At 43.8% G+C, this 24,560-nt stretch overlaps 4 protein-coding genes across 6 annotated transcripts; all 4 read right to left on the reverse strand.

Annotated features, from left to right (window-relative positions):
* Window positions 1–2,124: 2,124 nt before the first annotated feature.
* Window positions 2,125–6,349, reverse strand: LOC120708034 (dynamin-related protein 5A-like). Its single transcript, XM_039993123.1, has 8 exons — window positions 5,898–6,349; window positions 5,579–5,770; window positions 5,287–5,493; window positions 4,740–5,168; window positions 4,409–4,636; window positions 4,133–4,328; window positions 3,142–3,799; window positions 2,125–2,586 (listed from the first exon to the last, which is right to left on the reverse strand). Exons 1-8 carry the CDS (start codon window positions 6,276–6,278, stop codon window positions 2,400–2,402), a joined length of 2,478 nt encoding a protein of 825 aa, XP_039849057.1. The 5' UTR covers window positions 6,279–6,349; the 3' UTR covers window positions 2,125–2,399.
* Window positions 6,350–6,577: 228 nt separating this feature from the next.
* On the reverse strand, window positions 6,578–15,122 carry LOC120708033 (remodeling and spacing factor 1-like). Of its 3 annotated transcripts, none has more exons than XM_039993122.1 (13): window positions 14,938–15,122; window positions 12,570–13,879; window positions 12,063–12,228; window positions 11,850–11,973; window positions 11,644–11,756; window positions 11,403–11,559; window positions 10,948–11,306; window positions 9,673–9,942; window positions 9,294–9,383; window positions 8,921–9,181; window positions 8,507–8,794; window positions 8,287–8,376; window positions 6,578–8,200 (listed from the first exon to the last, which is right to left on the reverse strand). In XM_039993122.1, exons 2-13 carry the CDS (start codon window positions 13,691–13,693, stop codon window positions 6,821–6,823), a joined length of 4,422 nt encoding a protein of 1,473 aa, XP_039849056.1. In that variant the 5' UTR covers window positions 13,694–13,879; window positions 14,938–15,122; the 3' UTR covers window positions 6,578–6,820. The 3 variants fall into 3 exon arrangements, with proteins under 3 accessions (XP_039849056.1, XP_039849055.1, XP_039849054.1); XM_039993121.1 differs by having other exon boundaries at window positions 10,948–11,339; window positions 14,938–15,100; XM_039993120.1 differs by having other exon boundaries at window positions 10,948–11,559; window positions 14,938–15,100.
* A 1,219-nt stretch (window positions 15,123–16,341) lies between these two features.
* LOC120710745 (early nodulin-like protein 1) lies at window positions 16,342–17,258 on the reverse strand. The gene is made up of 2 exons (XM_039996335.1): window positions 17,014–17,258; window positions 16,342–16,913 (listed from the first exon to the last, which is right to left on the reverse strand). The coding sequence occupies exons 1-2, from the start codon at window positions 17,201–17,203 to the stop codon at window positions 16,414–16,416; spliced, it is 690 nt and encodes a 229-aa protein (XP_039852269.1). The 5' UTR covers window positions 17,204–17,258; the 3' UTR covers window positions 16,342–16,413.
* A 1,435-nt stretch (window positions 17,259–18,693) lies between these two features.
* LOC120708035 lies at window positions 18,694–20,289 on the reverse strand. Its single transcript, XM_039993124.1, has one exon. It carries the CDS (start codon window positions 20,271–20,273, stop codon window positions 19,155–19,157), a length of 1,119 nt encoding a protein of 372 aa, XP_039849058.1. The 5' UTR covers window positions 20,274–20,289; the 3' UTR covers window positions 18,694–19,154.
* Between the last annotated feature and the right edge of the window lie 4,271 nt (window positions 20,290–24,560).

Genomic DNA, 24,560 nt, shown 5'->3' on the forward strand with positions numbered 1-24,560 from the left:
TGCAGACACATGGCGGCTCCGGACCACCCCGAGGCGGAGTGTCGATTCCTTCCCTTGGCGAGGGGTCCGGTTACTATACCGGGGGTCCGAGACCCCAAAGGGGGGTCCGGGATTCCGCGGGGATTCGGACCTCCACGGGAGGTCCGGAGCCTCCGGCTGCTCGGGCTGAGCGCCTGCTTCTTCCGGAACACGTGGAGCTCCCGGACCTTTCCCATCCAGAGGACGGGTCCGGGACCGTTTTCGGGTGAACAGGGCTTCCGGACCGCAGGGGTTCGGCTGCTGGACGTAGTTAAGGATAACTACAAAGCTCTTCTTGTCTAGACCCAGCAAGAGGGGGTACCCCAGTCCTGGGGTACCGACAGAAGTGTTGTCGAATGTTTATTTTTTTATGGAGTTTTATTAAATGTAGATCAATAGCTCATTGCAAATTTATCTATTTACTAATCATACTTGGCGTAGACTCCTTGGTTATATCCTAATTTTCTTAATCCTTTTAGTTCTGAAATTATCTATTTATTAGTTGTATTTGATATTCACCCTTAAGTTTTCTTCTTTTTCTAATTCCAAATTTATCTATTTATTAATCATACTCAGTATGGACTCTTTGGTCACATATCCTAATTTTTCTTAATTTAATTCCAAAATGAGCTATTTATTAATTGTATTTGATATAGACTCTTAAGTTACTCTATACCGTTAGCTAATCATATTCAATATGTACTATTTTATCACGGGCTAATTTTTCTATTCTTTTATTATGAATTTAGGTATTCCAATCATATTCATCATGTACTCTTTGATCAAGTCCTAATTGTTATTTTTTAAATACCAAATTTAGCTAGTTATCAAGGACTCTTAATTATTAATCAGATTTGATATGGACTCTATAAGTTAGTTTAGATCGTTAGATCTTCATAAAATCCAATAACATATATTTTTCTCCTTTTTAGATAATTTTGATGAATTTTAGACCCTCTCGGCAGACATGGTGACTTCTAACACTGAATCCGTTGTCGCCTTTTGCCTTGTTATTGGTCTTGAAGTTACATTAGGATTTTCGTCATCTTTAATCTACAAATTTGCTAGCTACTTCCAGTAATGTCATGTCATGTCATTCCCCTTGTGGTTGCAAACGGAAAGCGTTGAAGGTAGCCAGTGATATAAGGATAATAAATAGGAAGATACATGATGCTAAGTTTTTTTTATGAACTTTGCCAGTTTGTTAGGTTGGTTGGGTGAAGTTGTCCACTCGGTGCGAGTATTTGACTCAGCATGGATGCTTGTATTTTCTTTAGATTTATGCTAGGCGTTAGCAATGATATCTTAAGTGTGCACAGCAAGTCTCCTAAAGTAACTTTTCTTAATCTCAAGATCAATCGGCTCAGTCTTTCCGAGAGTGCACATAGAGTAGTGTCAAGCGCATATTCATAGAATTAATTAATCGTGAGCATATGTGTGCATCTGTGCTTTTACTTTGTTTTATAAAATTATTTTTTATAGCTGGAGGATAAAATCAAATAAATTAGTTTGTAAAAGAGAATCATAGGCAGCCAAATTCCATATCCATCTATTTACATAAATGCTATTGACGTGTATTACATAAAGTTTACACTAAAAAGGTAGATTACACGTTGCTAGTAGAAGAATGAAGTTACGTAAATTAGAACCCACCTGAAGTCCGTATCTTTGCAATTTCTAAATTGGTAATTTAGCATCACATATTTCTAAATTGCTAATTTAGTATCTCATACCATAATAAGCTTCTCATACTAAATGATATGAGATACAAATTTACTTCTTTTAAAATTTCTAATTGTCTAGTCGTATTTGATATGGACTCTTTAAGTAAGTCTAGATCCATCGTATTTGGTATGGACTCTATGAGATAGTTTAGACCGTTAGATCTTTATAAAATCCAACGGTTTAAATCCTTCTCTTTTTTAGATTAACGTGGGAATTTTTTGGACCTCTCGGCGAACGTGGTGGCTTCTTCTAACACTCAAATATGTATATAATAGATCCAAGCAGACAGCATATGCTGAATGCACTATCATAAATGATAAAAAGCACAGTTAACACGGAAATGCACTATCTAAAGATACTTGTATGAAGTTGTGCGGGGTCTGTTCACAAACTGGGACTCAAGCCAACAGTTTTATTCGAGTCATCAAGCACCAATAATATCAATGTTGAAGCTGAACAAACATCCAGACGTACAGACACTGTCAACAAGGAATTTGACGCGAAGAGAAGCTTGTGCCATGAAAGATACATAAGAATGGGAATAATGAAGAATATGCAGCTGCAATAAAACAACCCCGAGCTCACTGTACCGTGTGCTGGGGGATTCGTTAAGCTCATGAATACGGGTCTGAGGAGAAGCTCCAGAAAGATCATCACTACAGGGCCCGGGAGATGTTCTTGAACTCGTTCAGGCAGGACAGCAAAATCTTTTGACGTTTGAGAAGAGATTGGCGTTCATTCTGGATAGTGTCAACAGCCCCGGGTGCGACAAACATGTCCATGAACTTGTCATCATTCACAGCAAACAGCTCGAACCCAAATGCCAGAAATAACCTTTCGCGGCTGCATTTCACCAATGGAAGAAACACTTCAGCAAATAATACAACTTCAAATGTACTGGATAGGCAATAACATTAAAAAGGCTACAACCTGCTAGCATCCGATATTTGACACACAACTACAGACCGACTAGTTGTGCCGGCAGCTATACCAAAAATTAATTCAGACAGTTCGCGTCTAATTTGACAACAAGTTCAATGAGCCAGACAGTTAATCTTGTTAATAAAAAAATATTTAGTGCTAAAAGGAAGTTGAAAATGCGCTAATTTCATGGATAACAGTAGACTGAAAATTTCTATCCAGTGATAGTGCTTGATGCACATGCAATCAATTAGTTCCATAGTGGTTACTGGTAACTCTACTTGAATATGGTCATGTGCACAGCTGTTGACAAAATGAGTTGCGACTTGCGAGTTCAGTGACGCGATCTGGAAATGAGTATTGGTGGATATGGTCAACTAGCTGAAAATATCAAGTTCAGTCTATGTTATAGTAAACTCTCAAACAGAACAACCAGAAAGAGGAATACGTCAGACATAATTATATGTTTGAACATACCATGGTGTTAAGAATCCAGAGTTCAATGCAGAGGGAACATTTCTTTCAATCAGGACTTCTCGCATTTTGGCAAAATATTGAGCAGATATTGCACATATGTTGGAGTATGATGACCCTGGCTTCGAGCCTATGTCATCAGCACCAATGATACTGTTGTTATGGTGATTCCTGTTTGCATATGCTGCCATCCTTGCATGCCTCTTCCTTGGTCCACCTTCATTTGGGATCCCATTATCTTTCTTCTTACCGCCATGTATATCCGATGGCAGATCAGGAGAAGGTGTCTCCGGTACTGTTAACTGGCTTTCTCTGAGAACGTCCTTTGACTCATTGCCTTTAGTAGGTGGTGTCATATGCTGCTGATCTTTTGGAGGCATGTTCTCCTGAGCTTCCTCTAGTGCTGATCCACTGTCTGATAGATCAAAGGATGTAAATCCAGTGAAGTGATTAAACCTATTCATGGAGGTTGCTACAGATCCAATGCCACTAAGAGAGTCATTCTCATAACAAATATGGGAGTAGGGGCTTGTAACAGAATCAAGGTGATGTCGCACTATCTGCTTGCACTGCTTGGACAATTCTTTGACAAACTTATAATATGAGCACCTGAGAGCAGCAAGAAAGCCAATATAGCCATCCATATCTTCAGCATTTTGATCTGTTAATGCAAAAAAGGGGCCGATAAGAAACAAAAAAGAAACATTTAGCAAATGGCGAAACCGCAAGGCAGTAATACCACTGAGTGCTGACAACATAAAATCCGACGTTGGGGGATGCAGATGAATAACTTTATATGTTTAGTACAGAAAAGATGCAGTTCATACCTTTCTCTTGACAAATATGTCCAACAAAAAAAAAAGACACACAACACAAAGAACTTAAAGCTAAAGAGAGTGACAATCAACTTCATTATGAACTAAATGGTACCAATGTAAATGTTGTAAACAAGATGAACTTCAGAATTAAAACAAAAATAAATAAAAACTCTTACATTGTGAGTCCTTATTGCGGTTGCGCTCCATAGCGAGGTCAAACAGACTCTGAAGGACAAATGCAAGCCGGTCACATGCAGTATCAATAAGAGGAGCAAGCCATGATCGTGCAGCTTCACGAGCGATCTCAGCTGCTGCCTCAGTCAGCCCACTGCTTCCACCTCTTCCAGCATGGGCAAGTAGTATGTTTGCAACCTAGTGACATCAGCATAACAGTTTCAGCTATTTTCCCCAAAAATTCTGTGTGTATATAGTAGTTTCAGAATAAAGAGTACCTTCTCCCTTGACACTTGTGGGCACTCCATTGAATATGTTGCACAACGAAATTCATGCATTACTCTCTCAAAAGCTGCACCACCATACAGCTTAAGAGTGGAGTTGGCAGGTTGTACAGACATATAAATGCCAGGCCAGCTGCCAATACCACTATGGATTTGTTCCTCTTCTGTAGTTTTCCCCCATATCTCTGGAGCTGGATCAGCTGCTCCATCAAGTAATGCACGCTTTGATAAAAAAAATAAAAGAAAAGAAATGCCAGTTAGTTCAAGCTCATCAAGCATCAGCAGCACTACGAGAGAATGTGAAGTTGCATTCTGTTTGTAATACCAAATGGGTACAAATAGAAGCAGCATGATGCATCGCCGATCTTCGGAGCTGAGAGACATCAGACGTTGCTTGTAGTTTGGAGTCTAATCTCGTTAGTTCCATTGAGACTTCACTGCACCTCTGCTCCAGCAATGCCAGGGTGGCTGGAGCTGCTTCTTTGTATCTCTTCTGAAGTTCGGATTCGAGGTACTTCCTGAGGCAGCTGAACCCAATGTGCGATCCATATTTCTCTTCACTAAAGCCTCCTTTCACATTATCTCGCAGGTGACGTAGCACATCAATATCAACCTGACAGATCTGCCTCCGGAACTCCTCATTGGAAATTGTTCCACGGTCCTTGGGAAGAGCCACGAAGAATGGGTGGATGTTATCCCCAAGGTAGCCGCTTGCACTCAAGAAGTTATCAACCTCCCACCGCTCGGTGAATTCCTTCAAATGATCAAGGACAGTGACATTTTCATAAGGCACATTGCCACTCCATAACATTTTTCACCCTAAAGACAAGTCAACCTTATGTACTAGATTGCTTATTGTTCTGCGGACATACCTTGAGTCGGTTGTCAAACTTGGAGATGACTATCATGGTGCGCCTGAAAGTAGGATCAATCTCTTTAAGCGTGTCGAGCCAGATTGATGAGCACCATTCAACACTGCTCTGCTGAAGGAACAGAATGAGGCGGTGGGGTGGGGTCGCTAGTGATTTCACCATTGACAGGATCTCATCCGGTGTGTTCTCTGGCTCACCTCTCTTAGCCTGCAGCAATCAACGATAGGATCAGACAGCTGACCAACACCATCGTTGCGGTCTTGAGAACTGAAAAGTCTCAAGTTCACCTCACCTTAAGCACGAAACCTGGGGTGTCGATTATGGTGAGATTGGGGCAGTGGGCGTACTCAGCCCTCATGACGATGGGCTTGGATGAGACAGCAGCCTGGATCTTCCGGAGGTGGGACTCGGTGCGCTGCTTGATGAGGTCGGCGATGGAGGAGGCCACCACCATCGGGCTCCCGTACTCCTCCGAGTCCTCCTCCTGCCATGCGCCGCAAAGCAAACCACATAAATCAAGCTCTCATCGGGTTCACAGTAGCAAACTCGATCTAGGATAGAGGTAACCGGGAAACCCTAGGAGGCTAGGAGAGGAAGCGGCGCACACGCACCTGGAAGCGGCATCGAGGCTCGAGGGCCGTGGGGTCGTGGACCATCTGCAGGACGAGGGGGCGGCGAGTGCCCATCTCCACCTCACGGACATTGAAGCGGAAGCCGAGAAGCGCCTCCAGGAGAGAGCTCTTCCCGTCCGACTGACCTCCAATCGCCACGATCTCCGGGATGGGGAGCTTCTCGCCGAACGCCACCGCCGCCGCCTGCAGCCGGTTGTACGCCTCGAACCGCGCCTTCGAGTCCGCCGCCGCCGCTGCGGCAGCCGCCGACGCCGCGTCCGCTACCGCCCGGCGGGTGGATGGGGATTGGGGCGGCGCCGCCGCGGATTTCGGGTTCGGCGTCCGGCCCACCGCCGGGGACGATAGGGCGCTGGCCGCCATGGGGTGTGAATGGCAGGCGCTTGGAGGAAGAGGGGTTCGAATTTGAAATGCGGGGAGGGGATCGGAGTTACGGGACGGGAGCCGTTCGGGGTAGCCGTTATAGTCGAGGAGTTTTTTTTTTTGGAGGGGTTATTCAAGGACGAGATGGGCCTGGCTGTTCTGAAACGAAAATTTTCGGACCAGCCACGCAGACAGCCCGTTGTTTAAGAAGACTCGCGAGCCGTTGGATCGACCATGAGTGTACTATGAGTCAGTACATCACCGGCTCACCCCCTACGCCACCCCTGGCGCCGCAAAGGAAACCGCACAAGATTCACAGCACGTTAGATACTTCAGAACTCGTAAGAAATTCTTTACAAACCATGAAACCAAGCAAATCTCTAAAAGGAACATACGCAACTGCTACAACAACATCAAAACAAGGGTTTTGCTTCTCTACAACTGAAAGGTCGTCACTCATTTAGCCATCAAGACCGGACCTGCAGTTTTAAGTGATTCGGTGTCAAGACTTGTCCCGCATCAGATTGCTCCCATCATGAGCATCACCTGAACTTCTGCCGCCGCCTCAGCTCCCGTTGTATGGCCTTCTTCCGAGCCTCATCTGAAAATCCGACCTTCTCTGCAGACCTACCAGAAATTCTGACACTCCCTGAAGCGCCACTGCCCTGGTTTTCTCCAGGCCCGTATCCTGGTGGAAAGACTTCTTTTGGGATGGTGGCAGGAGTCGCAACCACTCTCTGCTGCAAGTCTATATTCCTTGAACCACCGGTTCCCTGGTTTTCTACGATGCTATACCCTGGCGGGCCACCTTCACTCGAGACAGTCAACGAAGTAATATTGCCCTGATTTTCTCCAGGCCCATATCCTGGAGGACCGACTTCTCTTGAGATGGCCGTAGGGCTCGTAAACACTCCATGCTCGTAACTTATACTCCAAGAACCACCATTGCCTTGATTTTCTCCAGGCCCAGATCCTGGTGGTCCGACTTCTCTTGAGATGGCTGTAGGGGTCCTATACATTCTCTGCTCGCATCTCATATTCCATGAAGTGCCACTGCCCTGGTTTTCTCCAGGCCCAAATCCTGGAGGACCGACTTCTCTTGAGATGGCCGCAGGACTCATGAACACTCCATTTTTGTTGCTCATATTCCATGAAGTGCCATTGTTCTGGTTTTCTCCAGGCCCATATCCTGGCGAACCGACTTCTCTTGAGATGATCGCAGGACTAGTAAACATTCCCTGCTCACAGCTTGTATTCCATGAAGTGCCACTGCCCTGGTTTTCTCCAGAGCCATATCCTGGTGGACCAGCTTCTCTTGAGATGGCTGTAGAACTCATTGGCACTCCTTGCTCGCAGCTCATACTCCACGAAACACCATTGCCTTGGTTTTGCTCAGGTCCATATCCTGGAGGACCAACTTCTCTTGAGATGGTTGCAGAACTCATAAACATACTTTGCTCGCAACTCAAATTCCATGGAGAGTCATTGCCCTGGTTTTCTCCACGCACATATCCTGGTGGATCAACTCTTAAGATTGGAGTAGGAGTCGTTATCACATTCTGCTCACAAGTATTCCTTGAACCGATCTGAAGAAAGTTTTCTCCAGGCCCATATCCCGGCGGGCCAACTTCCCTTGAGACGGTAGTGGGAGTCATAGTCGCTCTCTCTTCACACCTGGTATATTGACTGGGTGGTATATCTTCTTCTTCGATACCTTCATTGAGATTAATTTGGACCATCAATTTTTCAGAAATCATGTCATTTAAATCTGCAGATGGTTTTTCCACCAACGTTTCTCTTATTTGTATGCCATCAAAAGTTGTGCTATTATCATTCTCGGTAGTATTGCTCCCCGGATGTTTTTTGTTCTTGGCAGCAGCACCTCTTGAATAATGACGGATAGCAGAAAACCATTTACTGACCTGTTAGAGGAAACTAAAATAAGACGAGAAATAATAGCAACCCAACTAACATGCATCACAAAATCCTTCAGAGATGTATTCTATACCTGATTAAACGTCAGACCTAGCTCTTGTGCCAGACTCTCTTTTATTGAACGACTAGGATATGGATCTTTTTCAAAATGTGCCTTCAGCTTCTGCAGAAATAAGCAGTGTCAATGATGTATCTATATTAGATTAAAATTAATTGGACCGATTGTTAGTGGAAAGTGATTCCGAGGAAAACATGGATACTAAATAAACAAAAAGGAGAGATGTATTCTATACCTGATTAACTATAGGGCCAAAATGATATTTGGAGGCTTTGCTACCACTGCTATTGGAGCAAAGAACATCGGTTTGCTGCTCACTTGCAGAACCATGCCGGTGCTCGCTCTGAGGAGTATGTTCATTATTCTGCCCCCTAGCTGGTGCTCTTCTAGAACACCGTTTTGCAGGATGAAGTGACTCAGCAGGTGATGCTGTTTCCTTGTCTTGCAATCTTGCTTTCCGTGGTGTGCTAAATGCAGACCACTCTTCATCACTCGAGTCAGATGATTCTTGTCCATATGAGTCCTTAAGGATAGCATATAAAGAAAGAAAGAAAGAAAGAAAGAAAGAAAGAGATGAATAAAGCCAAGGCATGGATGCAACAGTTCATTTTATAGTTTCAAAATAAATACAGGCAAAATCAAAACGTACCATCTCAATTTCTGTTCCAGAAAGTGGCATATCTTTTTTGTTACATTGGTTAAGATTATTCTGCACCATCGGTTCCTCAGGAACAATGACACTACTGTCCATAGTCAACTTTTCCATTACTCCAGCACTGGGTTCTCTCGTTTGCATGCTATCCACATTTGTGCTATCATTATTCTCACTAGTATGGTTGTCAGGATGTTTTTCTTTTTTGGCAGAAGCAACCCTTGAATAATGACGAGTACTAGAGAACCATCTGCAGACCTGTTAACGGAAATTCTATTAAGGCAGTGGAAATATAACTACAGCTCCAACAAGAACACAGCAGAAATTCTTGCGGGAGGAAGAATAAATGCAGAATTGCAGAAGTCAGTACCTGATTGAATGTCAATCCTAATTCTTGTGCCAGATTTTCTTTCGTTGCGCGACTAGGATATGGATCTTGCTCAAAATGCACCCTCAATTTCTGTAATAGAAATCTAGTGTCAATGCCATAGTTGATGTTACAATTAGGGATGCAAGTGGGTACCCATTGGTGTTTTTGGGTTTCTCATTTTAGTTCATTTTCTCTCCCAAATTAATTACGTAGCATGCCATTCTAGTTCATTTTATCAAGTTTTGGGTTGACCCAATGACCCAAAAAAGGTGGAACTTGCATCCCTAGTTACAATCAGTTTGTTCAACTTGTCTGCACAAAGTAGCGTGGGGAAAAATCTAGATGACTAAACCAAAGGAGATATTTAAATATTCTATACCTGGGTAACTATAGGACCAAACTGCCGTCCTGTGCTACCGCTGCTATTGGACCGAAGAACTTCAGTTTGCTGCACACTTTCAGAACCATGAAGCCACTCCCTCTGTGGGGCATGTTCATTATTCTGTTGCCGAGCTGGTGCTCTTCTAGAGCATCGTTTCGCAGGATGAAGTCGCTCACCATGTGAATCTGTTCCACTGCCTTCTAATAGTTCTTTCCCAGACCACTCTTCATCATCACTTGATCCAGATGATTCTTTTCCATATGCCTCCTTTAAATTGCCACATGAAATAAATGGAGGAGAAATGAGTAAGGCCAGGTCATGCATGCAATAATTTGTTTTAGTGTGTAATGTGGTTTTGGTAGAAGTTGTGTATTGATTGCTTCACTAAAGATGAAAGTGAGATGGTCCATTGACAAAGAAATTTGTTCTTCTATTGAGTGTTCTTATTGCTAATATTACTATTTATTTTTTACCCTGTAATTTATTTGTTTATTTTGGTGCCACTTGACAGCATGGCCTAATTGAAGGCCTTTTTTTCTTAATATTCACCCTGTGTACAACATAAGATAGGGGCTGCGTCTTACTGTTTGTAGACCTGCGGGCCTAGAGAAAATTGAAGTTTTGCAATCATTAATAAAAATAGCATGATGAGCCAGAAATAATCTGATTTTCTCAAATGCGCAGGAGAACTGCACATCATTAAATTAAGAAGAAGGTAAAGAGTCCAAGATGACTCATACAACACCACAGTGCCCACAAGAGCCAGACGTCATCTGATTTCTCTTTTGTCAGACACATTGACTCGTACTCTTGCTGCTAAGGCAGGAGAAAACATTAATAGAAATGGGAAGGAATAAAAACAGATTTGGGTCGTATATGGCAAAAGAGACCAAGGTTGCTTTTTCCTAACCTTTTGCATCTTTTTCTAATTTGACTACATTCAACCACGGAACAAGACTTGGTGCTCCTGAAGGAAATGAGGCTACATGTGTTTGCTGTCTCTTATCTTATCAAATAAGGACTTAAGCCTTTCATTTTTAGGATTTAACAAGAGGGAGGAAACACTGGGTACAGAAAACATGTACTGATGGTACGGGGAAACTGTGAGAGAATGACATACATCATATAGTTTTTTGTAATCCAACCGTTCAACCTGCCGCCTACTCAAAATTGATTAAGCCTTTCATGTTTAGGATTTAAAAAGAGGTAGGAAACACTGGGTACAGAAAACATGTACTAATGGTAAGGGGAAAATGTGAGAGAATGACATACATCATATAGTTTTTTGTAATCCAACCGTTCAACCTTCCGCCTACTCAAAATTGGTAGCACCATGCCTTGATCAAGCTCCATGTCTGCAAATGTACGATTGGAGGTTTCTTCATTTGAGTGGTTATCAACAGCCCTGGTTTTCATTCTATCAGTATAGTTTATCACATCTAATAATTGAGATGCCGAGACTTCATCCTGGCCGCAAGATTTAGCAATCTCAGCACAAAAATCATCAGAGTCGGATGTGAAATCTGATTCTTCTGAGTTCAATTCATTTGTTTGGTCTTCGCTAGAATCTGGACCTGCTGGATCAAAGTCATCATCCTCTGAATCCTCCGAAGGCAAGGCAAGGTCATCCACTGTACTTGCAAATATTGGAAGAAACAGACATTCTGTTTTTAAAAGGTTAAGAATGCTCAAACAAGGTGATGAAATATGAGACATCAGAATCTGACCTTTGTCATCATCCTCTGCAGAAGACCTGTATTGATTCATGTGCCCTTCAGCCAATGCAGGTTTGTAATCATTGTCCTCTATACGATCCGGTGGCAGATCGGAAGAACCAACTTGTTTAGAACCATTTGCAAGTGAAGCAGCCTCAGGAAAAACTTTCTGTAGCGATTGAAAGTAGTATCATGTTGGAATGTAATCTACCTTTATTTATCTTTGATGTACAGGTAATTTGTAGGTTTTTACCTCCCATGAGTCATGAATAGAGAGTTTGCTTCCTTGGAGTTCATTTAGTGCATATATAGAGTCTGCTTTGCACACGCATGCAGGGCACAGCCATCCTTCATCCCCCGGAGGTACTACAAATAAAAACATTACAAATGAGCAACAATGCAATGATGATTTGGCAATATAAGAAAACCAGAGGAGGATGGATTAGTAATGGATATTACTATCTTCAGTTAGCAAAGGAGGCTTCAAACAGTTCTGGTGGAACCCTCTGTCGCAGGCTCCATCACAAAGAATGATGTCATTTTGTAAAGTAACATCCTTTGAACCACATATGGCACAAAAAATCTGAAAGATGAAATAAATTATCTCTGCCTAGTTTGTCAACCAGGGTTAAATAAGAATAGCGATATCAAGAATTAAATGCAACAGCTTACATCTTCACTGGAAATTTCTCCTGCAGAATCAAATAAAGACTCTTCAAGCTTCCCCTCAGATAAAATTGCGTCCATATTCCGAAAAGCTTCCCGTATTTTTAACTTGCACTGTAGGATTTCTTCCTTGGCTCGTTCAAGCTCCTTCTCAGGTCTTATTTTTTCCAAACTGTGTAGTTTTGTATCATCAACACGGCGCATGATGAAAAGACATAGTTATATACTATTTGTAGAGTTATTATAGAAATACATAGTGGAACATGAATGATGAGGAGCAATGCAAGATATTTTGTAACTATTTTAGACAAATAAGGAACATGCATTGCAGCCAGTATGTAACCAAGATTCAATATCTGTTCTCTTGGCATACAACCCTAACAAAAACTTTCAGTACATATGGCATAAAAGTTACAAATGAAAAGGAAAATCAACTTAGAGTGAAACAAATAGAAAAATGCACGAGATGGAGTTGAGTAGGTGATACGAAACATAATGATTTGAATGACAAACCTTTGACCTTTCCAACCTTCACTTGCATAAGCCTGAATAAAGCTTTGTTGATAGTTCATTCGATTCAATATATATCTAACTCTTTGACAAACTTTTACATACTCCTTCTTGGGACTGCGATCGTTCAAGGGTCTGCAAGCTTTCCTTTTTCTCACAGCTTTTTGGGCAGAGGTACTATCATTTACAGGCTCACTACATGCCTCGTTCTTCTTTCCTGAGGCTGAGCGAAGCACCCTGACATCAACCTTCGGACTATCTGTGTTTAAAAGTGTCTCACCTTTTCTTTTCCCTGCAGCAGGTTGAGCAGTAGTACTATCATTTAAAGGCTCACTGCATGCCTCATTTTTCCTTTCTGAGGTAGAGCGAAGCACCCTGGCACTGCTAACTGGACTTGCCACCTTCAAGGGACTACCAGTTTTTCTTCTTTTCACAGTTGGTTGGCCAACAGTACTATCATTTAGAGGTTCACTACATGCCTCACTCTTATTTTTTAAAGCAGAGCGAAGCACTCTGACAGTGTTATTGGGACTTCCAGCCTTTGAGGAACTGGCAATTTTCCTCCTATTTGCAGCTGGTTCAACACCAGTACTATCATTTAAAGGCTCAGTATATGTCTCCTTATATTTTAAGGCAGATCGAAGCACCCTGACACTGTTGCTGGGACTTCTCAGCTTCGAGGGACTGACATTTTTTCTTTTATTTGCAGCTGGCTCACCAGCAGTCCTGTTAGTTATAGGCCCGCTACATACCTCGTCCTTACTTTTTAACGCTGAGCGAAGAACCCGGACAGTGTTAGTGATACTTCCCACCTGCGAGGGACTGGCATTTTTTCTTTTATTTGCAGCTGGCTTAGCAGTGGTCTGGTCATTTAAAGGCTCGCTACATGCATCATCCTTATTTTTTGCCGCCGAGCGAAGCACCCTAACACTGTTGTTAGGACTGACCGACGGACTGCCATTTCTTCTTTTTCTCACAGCTGATTGGACTGCAGCACTATCATTTGGAGGCTCACTACTTGCCTTATTATCCTTGGTTGAAGCAGAGCGAAGAACTCTGCCACTACTATGTGCAGATCTCAAGGGATACCTTTTATTCGGTGACACTTCTGAGCCTTTCCGTCTCATTTCTATTGTTTCTCTACAGCTCACTCACATGCAGAGGCTGCAGTGTTCCCAATATCATCATTGCCCTGAATACTGTAAGTAAACGATAAATACAAATGAACATCCTCCACAGGAACTGCTAGGTCATTGGAATATCCACGAAGCCACCGTAAACAAGTTATCCAGTCAAAATAAATTTTCCAGGACCTACAGCAATAAAAAAACATGAATGTGCGTATTGACAGCTCCAACAGATGTTAAAATGCAATTGTTCATATGTTAATGCATATGTTCCCCGGTGCTTTCTTTGAAAAGAACTATTGTTTCCCTCATGGCTTACATAAGAGTTCAACACTTCAACTTATGTTTGAGTGGAGGAAAAATGAATGTAAGAATGCAAGGTAGCGTGGGATTCAACAAATAGACAATGCAACCCACAGATATACAAGTCAGTTTCAAACTAAATATATGAAGCACAGCAGCTGTGCATACTCATTTCAATATAATATACTAGTGTGATATGTTGTGTTCTTTATGTCACCAATATGATGTGCTAATGTAAGAAAAAGTCAGTTGAAAGATAAGCCAGTTCCATTTCTTGATCAGAATAATAATTGCGCTGGTACAGTTGTACATTAGAGGTTTGGGGTATAAATATAGTCCATCAGCATGCACGGACGATTTTTATACAGTAGAGCTGATGCATGTCGCACCATACATTGCCAGGATGATTGTCACACTGCATGTCATAAGAAGTAAGCCAACCGCCCCAATTCCAAGTTTCGCACAACTAACCAAAACTAACCAGCTTAGCAATAGCAAGACCCATCCCCCACCTGGCCACCTCTAAGAGATCTAGAGCACCATACGCATTCTACACTTCTAATTGGGCTTGCAGGCGGAAATTCGGCTGAGTGTGATGGGGAACACGGCGTGGCCAGGAGCTGCAGCTACAATTTGGCTGCTCAGAGAAGGAAAAGGCGAGAAGAGCACTTGCGAGCAAGTAGAGCCTAAGGCACCACGCGGGGCAGATCGGTCGTCGGCTAGCCGCAGGGCGAGGAGATCGCGGCCCTCTCGCTGGGGCGGTAGGTACTAGGCAAGCTCGGGCTAGCTGTGATCCAGGCAGTGGCTGGCATAGCTGGACAAAGCCACAAAGGGGGAGCGCGGAGGTCACGACGGTGAGGAGCGCACGCGCACGGGCGCGGGATATTAGAGCGGTGGAGGCGGCGGCGGCGCTGGGGTGGGGGGGGGGGGGGGGCACTCACCTCGCCGCAGCCGGCACCGCGAGTCCTCCTCTCCCCGCGATTTCGCAGCTTCCAGTTCCACCAGCCTCCTCCTGTGTTGCGTGGAGAAAAATGCGATGGTCTCTATGACGCTCAGCTCGAAGCGCTCTCGCTTGCGACAGTGCTTTGCTTATCGCCTCCTCGGGAAGCGGTTGTTCGGCACTTGGGCTGGATCGGCGTTTAGTCGTCAGGCCTTAAGGCTCCACCGACAACTTGTGCCCGCTCCGTAACTAGTAATTTTGTCTTTAAAAATCAAACTACCATGCCTTTAAAAATATATTTATAAGTACATCAAATAAATACGATATTACACTTTAGATTTAGAATTTAATTTACAATCAAATTAGTGAACGAACTGATCATAACTTATTAAACAGAATATTCATATTGTTGAATAGCGTTAAGTAAAAAGCCATTAGTAATATGTGTAGTATTTATTACTGAAATTTATCTAATAATTTATTAGGTATGGTAAGATATTGAATGCGAAATATTTATTTCTGAAAATCTATCCAGTACTTAGTTAGACGTAGCTGCACCTAAATATATTAATACATACAAGTATATCAGATAAGTATACTATCAAAATATATTATATTATAGAATTATCAAAACTAATTGGATATTTGTAAGATATTGTTAGCCTAGTTTCTGGTGGTCTGATCTTTACCAGTACTAGCGGCGAGAAAAGTGTTATCTATATCTATCTATATCTATTACTAAAGCATTAAAATTTTTATTCAAATTTTTGATTTGGTATATTTGTTTGATCCGCCTGTGTTATTAATAGGTGGGTCTTAGTCTATTCTGTACGTGCCTTAGACCAACCCCCTCACCTGATCCCTACAAATTGATACACGAACAGAAATATATAATCGATACTTATACTAATTTTGTCCGTAGCAACGCACAGACATAATTGCCTAGTCTATTTTTAAAGAGAGTATGATTTCCACATAAATTTTTAGTTTGGTCCGTCTTGTGTCGTTGATAGGTGAGCCTTAGTCCTCCATGTATGTGAGTCGGACCAACCTTCTTCGTACACGATTCGATCACGTAGATCTTACAAATTAACGCATGGACACCTACAAGTATTTGATATTTCTATCAACTTTGTCCGTAGCAACGCACAGATATAATTGCCTAGTTATTTATAAGGGTAATTTAATAATTTTTCCGAGTATATCCATCTGTTCTTCTTCATCGCGCCAGGCAAAGGCTGCCAGAGAGCATGGACCCAACGAGGCCGGCGCCGAAGACACTATCTCGTTTGATTCCACGCACTCCGGTGCGTATCATGTTACCTTGTGCATTCAAGAAAACTTCTGATTAGCTACGATTTATTCTGTCTTTTTCTAACATGAACTGCTAACTAATTACCAGCTCGCAGCCTCGGATGACGACGGCGCCGAGATGGAAGTGAAAAAGGAACGGTACAGGCAAAACACCCTCTGGTTTCTACAGCATCCAGAGCACCAAAACCCCTACAACCCCAACCACAGAGGCGATGATCGCATCGTCGACCGAGCGTGGCGCGCCGGCCGTCGGCGGCGGCGCCCCCAGCGTGCTAGTGAGCGACGTCCCCTCGTGGTCGGAGGCGCCCAGCGCGCCCATCCCCGGAGCGCGCGCGTACTCGGGCGCCGAGGCCCACAGCGGCGGGGGCGCCGCAGCGCCCGCCGGCGGGGACGCCGTCCACCGCGAAGAACCGGGCGCCGGGGCCACGGCCACAGCCGGGCGAACCGCCATCACGATGATGTACAGCTTCTGGGCCTTCCGGCACCGGTCCTCGTCGCTGCTGATGAAGAAGAACGGGCCCGACCGGTCGAACCGGAACACCGATCTGCCGCCGCCGCCGCCGACGGCGTCCAGCCGCCGGACCGGGCTGCGCGTGCTGCACGTGTCGAAGTCCTGCTCGGTCACCAGCAGCACCGAGCTGACGCCCTCCTCGTGCGCGAACACTGCGAGCCATGCGAGAGCATACGCACGCGCCTTGTTAATTTCGAGCTCGACCAATAATACATCGGGTTACAGTCTCAGTCAGAGAGATGGCGCGGTTACCGATGGTGTCGTTCACCTGGAACCGGTTGCGCCCGGCCCAGTGGTTGTAACTCTCGGTGGGGTCGAGGACCCAGCCGTCGCGGCCGCCGGCGTAGAAGACGTACGCCTCCGACGAGGAAACCGCGGCCGCCAAGCCCACGACGGCCGCGAGCCACGCCGCCGCCGCCGACCACGCCTTGGAAGCCCCCATGCCCGTCTCTTCCCTCGATCGCCCCGCAGGTGCCGTACGCGCAGACAGAGGAGTGGCGCCGATCGTCGAGATGGTATGTGTACACGGCGGCAGAGTATTGGAGCTGGTCGGTTATATAGGCAGCTAGTGTGCGGGCGCGGCGCGCGCGGAGGCGGAGAGATACGGTTGCTGACCGCGGCAGGCACAGGTGGAGGCCCCGGAGGGATGCATGGCTATGACTCTGCAGCCAGCAGCGGGGGGTCACCGCTTTGCGGGCCGAATCGAGCGATCTCGATCTCCATCCCCATCCATCTTCTTCCCTGGGTCTTGGACGTCATGCATGCACGGCTGCGGCGGCGGGCACCTGCAGACGCGGGGCAGCCGAGGAAGGCAGTTTTGCTTGTCTCATCTCTACATATCTGCTGACTGCTGGGTCCATTTTCTGGCGTGAAGAATGCAGATTACTATATTTTTGCATATGGATGGCCATATACCTCCAAGCAAACCATACTCCTACGTATTAATGCTGTGCTTGCTGTTGATGCGCCATTTATTTGTTAAACATAAAAGAAAGGTCATATGTCGCTGCAGGATCAAACTCCAAGCAAGTCAACATGCAGAATAAAATTGCAGCTCCAATTTGACCTCTTCCAGACGAGAGAAGACAGGAGGTCAATCAAAAAAGGAAATAGATCCCCACGCAGAGTATGATGTATTGGTTTGATTTGCAACCGGCATATGCTTGGCCATTGTTTTCTAATCCGGGGGGTATTCAAGAACAATGGCTGAATGAACTGCTGATCAGACAAACAGAATACTCAAGGGATGAAGTGAAACACATATGCAAGGAGATAGTTTAAATATTTGATGTTTGCAAAGTATGATTATATAAGCTATCATTCCGGGACGTTTGAGTCTTTGACATTACTGCATAACCAGAATATACAACTGTTTCAGTTCAGCTCAACAAGAGTGAACTCATACTACTTTTTTTTGGCGACCGTGCCTGAGCACGGTTTTCACTAAGAGGGAAAGAGAGAAGTTTGTTACAACAAGACGTGATCTCAAACACTGCAAGAGTGAGATCAGAAAAACAAAAGCTTAAAAGGTTTATTACACTGCAAGAGTGAACTCATACAACTTTGGAAACGAGAAAGCAAAACAACCTTTCACGAACAGATTATAGAGAGATTCTTCCCTGCATTAGTATAAATCTTGACGATTTGACTTACTACCTGTATCGAGGCCATAGTTTACCGAACTTTAATAACAGCATTGCACAAAAGTTTTAATGCAACTTGAAACGGTCTTTCGGAAAAGACAGAGGAGGCTCTGAAAATGACAAAAGATATCTGCTGAGGACATTGGTAACCTTGTAGCATATCCAAATTTCGTGGGCACATATATCTCCAGCGTTACAGCAAAATGAAATGATCAATGCAGGTTTATTTGGACCATTAGAGACAATAGCACACGAGCTTCTGAATAGAGTAAATATTGAGTTGACAAAGGAATTTAATCAGATCAAATGTCATCATAAGATTCAGACAAGGTCCACTGGTAAAAAGGTTATTACTAGCTAGCAGGATCATATCTCCATGCATAGCAAAGATCAACATTTGGAGTGTGATGACTCAGAGACAAATAAGAAAAAAATTGGAAAATTTCATCTTGATGAACAGAGAGTAATATTACAGGTCAGAGAAAAATCTCACTGAACTATCTCTGTGTATACTTCTTTTCACCCATTCGTTGCACAAGAGCCAGCTGAAAGCAATGCACATATTTGATATTTCACATCATCAGGTCAGTCTATCAGAAATTTAGAACGAATGTCTTGCGTGCATCTTCTCTGTTCACCAATTTGTGACGCAATAACTCCTGAGGTGCAGTGCAGCTTTCCCTTCAATCCTCCAACCCGTTTAATTTCGTGCTAAGCCGCACAATGCTGAAATGATCCGCCATAGCCTCTTCATGTCAAATGCTTCTCGATCCAATCGAACATCTCGTCAGCATGCAAGCTCGTCATCTCGTGGTACCCATAAGCAAGATTCAGCTCCTCCTGGATGTGGTCTGCCCAGGGAGAAACCTCCTTCCATAACCCTCTTTTCACCAATGCATCCTTCCATGGCGTTGCCCGGCCATCATCCTTCATATACCCTTTCTCATCAACGAATCCTTCATCCCCGAACACTTTCCATATCTTTTCTGACAGCTCGCGGTCCACCCCAGGTATCCTCTCCGACAGCAGCGTCGGCGTCAAAGGGAGCTCAAGGCTCTCGAGCTCCTTCACCTCAACGCCATTCTGCGTCAGCATCTTCGAATTCCTCTCCAACAGGGCCACCCTCCGCCTGTCTTTCGGCATGTGGATGAACATCGTGGGCGGGTACGCCGCCGCCGGCGCGCCAGCTGCCCCGCCGAACGCGCCCTCGGCGATCATGATCACGACGGCGGCGAGGCTCATCTTGGCCGCGAGCCTGGAGACGAAGTACCCGCCAGAGGAAGCGCCGAGGGCGGCAACGGGCAGGCCCTCGAGACCGTTCTTCGCGGCCCAGGACCGGATCACCCGCTTGGCGCCGTTGACCTCCTTTCCCAGCGACCAGCACTCCCCGGCGCTCGCGACGGCCAGCACCGCGAACCGCCTCCGCAGAGCGAGGCCCGTGATGGCGACGTCCTCCGGCAGGCCAACGCACCCCGGGCAGCGCGGGGACGGCGGCCAGAAGTTCTCCGGTCGGCAGCGGCAGCCGTGGGCGACGAAGAGGACCGCCCTGGCCGGCGCGGCCGCGGGGAGCTCCCAGATGGCGCGCGAGCCGTAGATGGTCTCCACCGTCGGGGAGGAGAGGGGCCGCGCCTCTCCGCGGGACTCGTACGAGCGGGCGGCGGTCTGCGAGTAGAGGAACACGGCTGCGGCGGCGAGTAAGAGCAGAGCCAGCGACACGAGGGGGGTGGATAGACTCGGAGCTAACCGTCTCGGAGCGTGGGGCGGTTGCTTGCTCGGCCGGGGCGAGGCAGCGCTCGTCCCGCTCATCTGCTTCGCCGGCTGCTTGTTTCTCTGCAGCGGGGATGGAGAATCGTGCGGCACGAGCGGCATGAGATCTCGACGGGGCGCAGAGAGGAACAAGCCTTTTTTTTTTTTGAGAGGAAGAGGAACAAGCCAGTTGGTTCGCATCTTCGGGCTCGACCAAAAGCAGGGAGTGATGATGAACTGAAAGGCCGGAGTATGGGCCGTAGCAAGTGAATTCATATTTCCTTTTGTTGAGTAATGGCTTATTCGCGGATCGCCTGATCCGTTTCCTGTTCCCAATTCCAAAAAGAGACGCCGAGAGATTGTAGATTGGATCTCGTCTACCATCCGAAACCACAACAACAAGCACACGGGAGACAGGTATGTAGATAGAAGATATTCTTATTAGTCATCAATAGAGTACAATAGGGTACTATTTATAGACTTGGGCCCTCCGGGGACACCTTCGGTATTAAGCCAATTAACCCTAATCAGGATTTCTTAACACTCCCCCTTAGGCGTATACCACGATCAACACATGCCTCATCAAAAACTCCTTCCAAAAACCCAGTGGGAAAAAAGGAATGGAGAAAAGAGTATATTGTTACCACAAGTTGTATTGCACTTGTTGACTCGTTAAAAACCTTACGTGAGAAACTTCAGAAAACTCACCAAAAGAAAAAGAGTACAACAATGTCTTCAAGACATTTGCAGTATTCCGGATTGTCTTACGCGATTCTTCGGGAACCTAAGCAAGGACTCACTATTAAGCACATGCTCCCTTTGAACATTGCAAAACTGTTCTATTAAAGCAACACTTTCTACTAGGGATGCATAGATACTTAGTGAATGAATTTCACATTATTGCAAAAGAGTATATCAAAGTTCTTTATCTCAATCTACTTCTGGGATTGGCGAGGTAATGATATAGAGATATCAAAACGAGTAAGTCCAATCTTTAAGTGGTGTCAATCTGCTAGATCTATATGTTTAGTGATAGAACATGTAGTATACACTCCCCCTGATGACGACATTTGTAGTTCTGTTTGTAGACAAACAACTTTTGGAGATGCATACAGGTAAACATAGTATAATTGTACCAAATCCTCAACAATCAGTCTTCGAGACATTTATCTCATCCTTCTTCTGGAATAATGAGAGTAAACAATATAGGAGCTATATATTTTACCACTATCACCCACCACAATATATATAATTATGCAATACAAGCTATTTATCCTTATAGGACTTTGAGGGATATATAGTTGCAATATCATGCATCTTCTGGGTGTGATTCATCAAGCATCAAGCTCTTATATCATTGCAACAGTTTGATGTTTTAGCAGCAACTAAGTGTCCTTCAAGGACCAACCAAAAATTCTTCAAGAATCTTTAATTAGTTAGTTGCACGCTACATAGTAGCATAATTTAGTCCGAGATTCTGGCAAGTGGGGATACAATTGCCAGTAATAGCGAATATACCTTCAAGATATTAGAGGACACCGCCATTTCAAATCTTCTGGTGGAAGATGCACTACAAGAATAACACGAGTGTCTATAAATACTTTCAGTATAACTCGTGAAATACATAAGTTCTCGTATGGCGCACTTCTGGTCTTTAGGTTCCTCATTTCAATTTATCAGGTTCTAGATGGGTCATATATCTCTTCACAGGGATTATTCAATTATTGGTATATTCGAACTATGATAAATACTCAATTCCTTCGGAAAAAAATCCTTCTAGAAAATTCTCTCGTCGGGGAGATAATCTTTCTTTAAGAAAAACAACTTTCTTCAAGTCAAGAAAGTAATATTGGTATGAGATTTAAATGTTGCATTTTCCTTATTTATACTTTCAGATATTTCTGTGATATCTTCATGAATTTTCTGAATCCCATATCTGCATATTTTAATATATGTCATTTGCCAGATATACTATACAATGGAACATCATATATTCAGCACACGGAGATTAGTCTCATTCTAGACCTTTTTGAACCATCGCATTTCACCACCTTGTCAGTAATGACTCATAAGTATCCGAACTCCAGGTTCATGAATTTCATTTAGCGATTTTGGTTCAACCTCAATTGCATATTCCAATTTTGACCCGATATGTGATCTTCAAGCACTCTGCCATGGACTTTGTTCCGGATCCGGGTTCGCTCTTAGAGAATCATCAGCAATTATAGAGGCATAGTGTGTCGACAAATTTATTTTCCACTTGAATATTTAGATCTTCATCATTTCTCAAAATGGTAGATCCATCATTGTTTCATAGTCTTGGCACCATAATTTGTGCGCACTTAGTGCCAGGACGAACCTCTTCATGAGGTACCTTCAGGGTGAAGTCTCTTCAGAAGTACAAGAGGAGGATTCTTCATAAATATATGCTTAGATCATGGTTGATGGATCTTTTATTCGCAGGCGTCCCCGCAAATTTAGATCAAACCAAGTCAAATGTGGATATGATATTAAATCCCGGGTATATCCACATCTACTTCAGGTAAAAACATTTACTTATGCAAATAAACCAATATAATTTCTCCTCAAGAATAATAAATTTTTGGCAAGACTCCACTTATACCAAATAGGAGTATTAATGAAACTATAGATTCAGTTTGGCTTTGTGTATTTCAATTCTTATTCAGAAATATCAAGGTATTTCACAAGAGATGGGCATTTCTCTCCCCCTAATGCCGAGATATTTTCATTATAGCATACTAAAAGTAATCCCCTTATTACAAGCACAAGATTGAGCGAACTTCAGGTCCATCACATATCCCCAACTTCGAGTGGTGGTCCATAAATGTATGCTATGGTGGTGATATATTTTTGGGAAATTTATGCACTTTAATACGAGGGAGGTTTCAAATATATGCAGTGAGCTTAGACTTTAACAATGCAGTAGTATGAATACTGCATGCTTTCTTTTACCGGAGCATATCCTCAACATCTGGTTGGGATCCACAACTGCTGGTGGGTTACTCATTACAAGTCTGCATTTTAATATGATACCAAATATGCATATTTCTAGAAAACTGTATATATGTATAAATGTATTACAACACACACTTTTAGCCAAAATATTCTTCAGGGACTAATATCACAAATCGCCATTGAAGCCAGTAGCCAATTTCAGATCGACATGCATGTAGACCTTCAAGTCATATGCCTACGGAGGCAATCAATAGTGATATTACATATTCTGGCGCGTTTGAGCAGTGTGTGCACTAGTATGGTAGCATAATACACAGTATCAAGCCGTGGCTGCCAAGCAGAAATATCGAATGCAGAGTTAGTTTATAGTCTAGCTTATTTTTATTTTTTGCCCAATATGGACCCAATTACTCGTACCATATTGAAAATTGGGTCATGAGTCTTTATGATTATCTCAACATGTTCGTGTATAATCTTTATGACAAGGGAGTATTAAAACCACACATACTACTAGTGTCCATTCGGCATAGCCAAAGAGAGATACATAGTACCTCAATAGGTAATAATCTTCAGGAGTAAACCGTAATGTATGAACATAGGCGGGAGTATATATGTGTGTGGCAATAGTACAGCTAGACTTCAAGCAAACTGTCAACATGGCAATACCAGGCAAGCATCTCCAAGTGCAAGCCTCAATGTATCAGTTGTATGGGGTCAACATATATAAACTTCTTGATAACATTAGTTGCGGTACACCTACCAACAGGGTAGGGTTCCCCTTAGATCATACACTAATTGTTCTATACAAAGCACTATGTTAATCAATTCATTGTTCTGCATGAAGAGAAGCTTTGAAATAGAACAGGAAAGACCAATTTTTATTATTATCTGGGAAATATAGTCTAATGCAAAGTTTTGGACTAAGCAAAAGACAATTTGCTTGGCAAAAGTGTAAATGACCAATATCCTTTTGGGATAAACTCTAAAGAGGTAGCGCAGCTCTCATATGGTGTTTGACATCTAAGACTGTGAGTAATCAAGGAGATTTCAACAGTCCTCCAAAGGATCCGCATGACCCTTTCTTAATTACAAAACCCAATCATTAATTGGTTTCATCACTAGCAACATTTTGGTCGAGATCCATAAATAGCCATTCAGAGCCTAGATCAACTACTATGACCAAGAATTGGGTCAACCACTTAAAAAGCTTCTAGCTCTACTGTGATGCAGGATTCATATTCAACTTTCTGCTTTCAACTTCTGGTAGTAGGCAGGTAGTTCTCAGTTAGGGGATAAGGGTGTGAAAATGCAGGTCTACTGGCCAAGATATCACACCTTAACCCCTACACACATGTCCTTCATGGACTTAACCTTTACCACATGGCTTATTTTTATATTCGACAACATATTCTATAAATTTCCCTCTATTATGCA

The sequence above is a fragment of the Panicum virgatum genome, chromosome 5K (assembly GCF_016808335.1).
Source record: "Panicum virgatum strain AP13 chromosome 5K, P.virgatum_v5, whole genome shotgun sequence".
NCBI classification, from domain to species: Eukaryota; Viridiplantae; Streptophyta; class Magnoliopsida; order Poales; family Poaceae; genus Panicum; species Panicum virgatum.

Bases quoted from the DNA above. Each gene is read 5' to 3' on its own strand.
- LOC120710745 (XM_039996335.1), bottom strand. From the start codon at position 17,203: ATGGGGGCTTCCAAGGCGTGGTCGGCGGCGGCGGCGTGGCTCGCGGCC. The intron at 16,914-17,013 runs GTAACCGCGCCA...CATGGCTCGCAG, and splicing joins CCAGGTGAACGACACCATCG to TGTTCGCGCACGAGGAGGGC.
- LOC120708034 (XM_039993123.1), bottom strand. From the start codon at position 6,278: ATGGCGGCCAGCGCCCTATCGTCCCCGGCGGTGGGCCGGACGCCGAAC. The intron at 5,494-5,578 runs GTGAGGTGAACT...TGATTGCTGCAG, and splicing joins CCCCAGGTTTCGTGCTTAAG to GCTAAGAGAGGTGAGCCAGA. The intron at 5,169-5,286 runs GTATGTCCGCAG...GATCATTTGAAG, and splicing joins AGTTTGACAACCGACTCAAG to GAATTCACCGAGCGGTGGGA.
- LOC120708035 (XM_039993124.1), bottom strand. From the start codon at position 20,273: ATGCCGCTCGTGCCGCACGATTCTCCATCCCCGCTGCAGAGAAACAAG.
- LOC120708033 (XM_039993120.1), bottom strand. From the start codon at position 13,693: ATGAGACGGAAAGGCTCAGAAGTGTCACCGAATAAAAGGTATCCCTTG. The intron at 11,757-11,849 runs GTAATATCCATT...TTTTATTTGTAG, and splicing joins TCCTTTGCTAACTGAAGATA to TACCTCCGGGGGATGAAGGA. The intron at 8,377-8,506 runs GTATAGAATACA...TTATTTCTGCAG, and splicing joins TTGGCCCTATAGTTAATCAG to AAGCTGAAGGCACATTTTGA.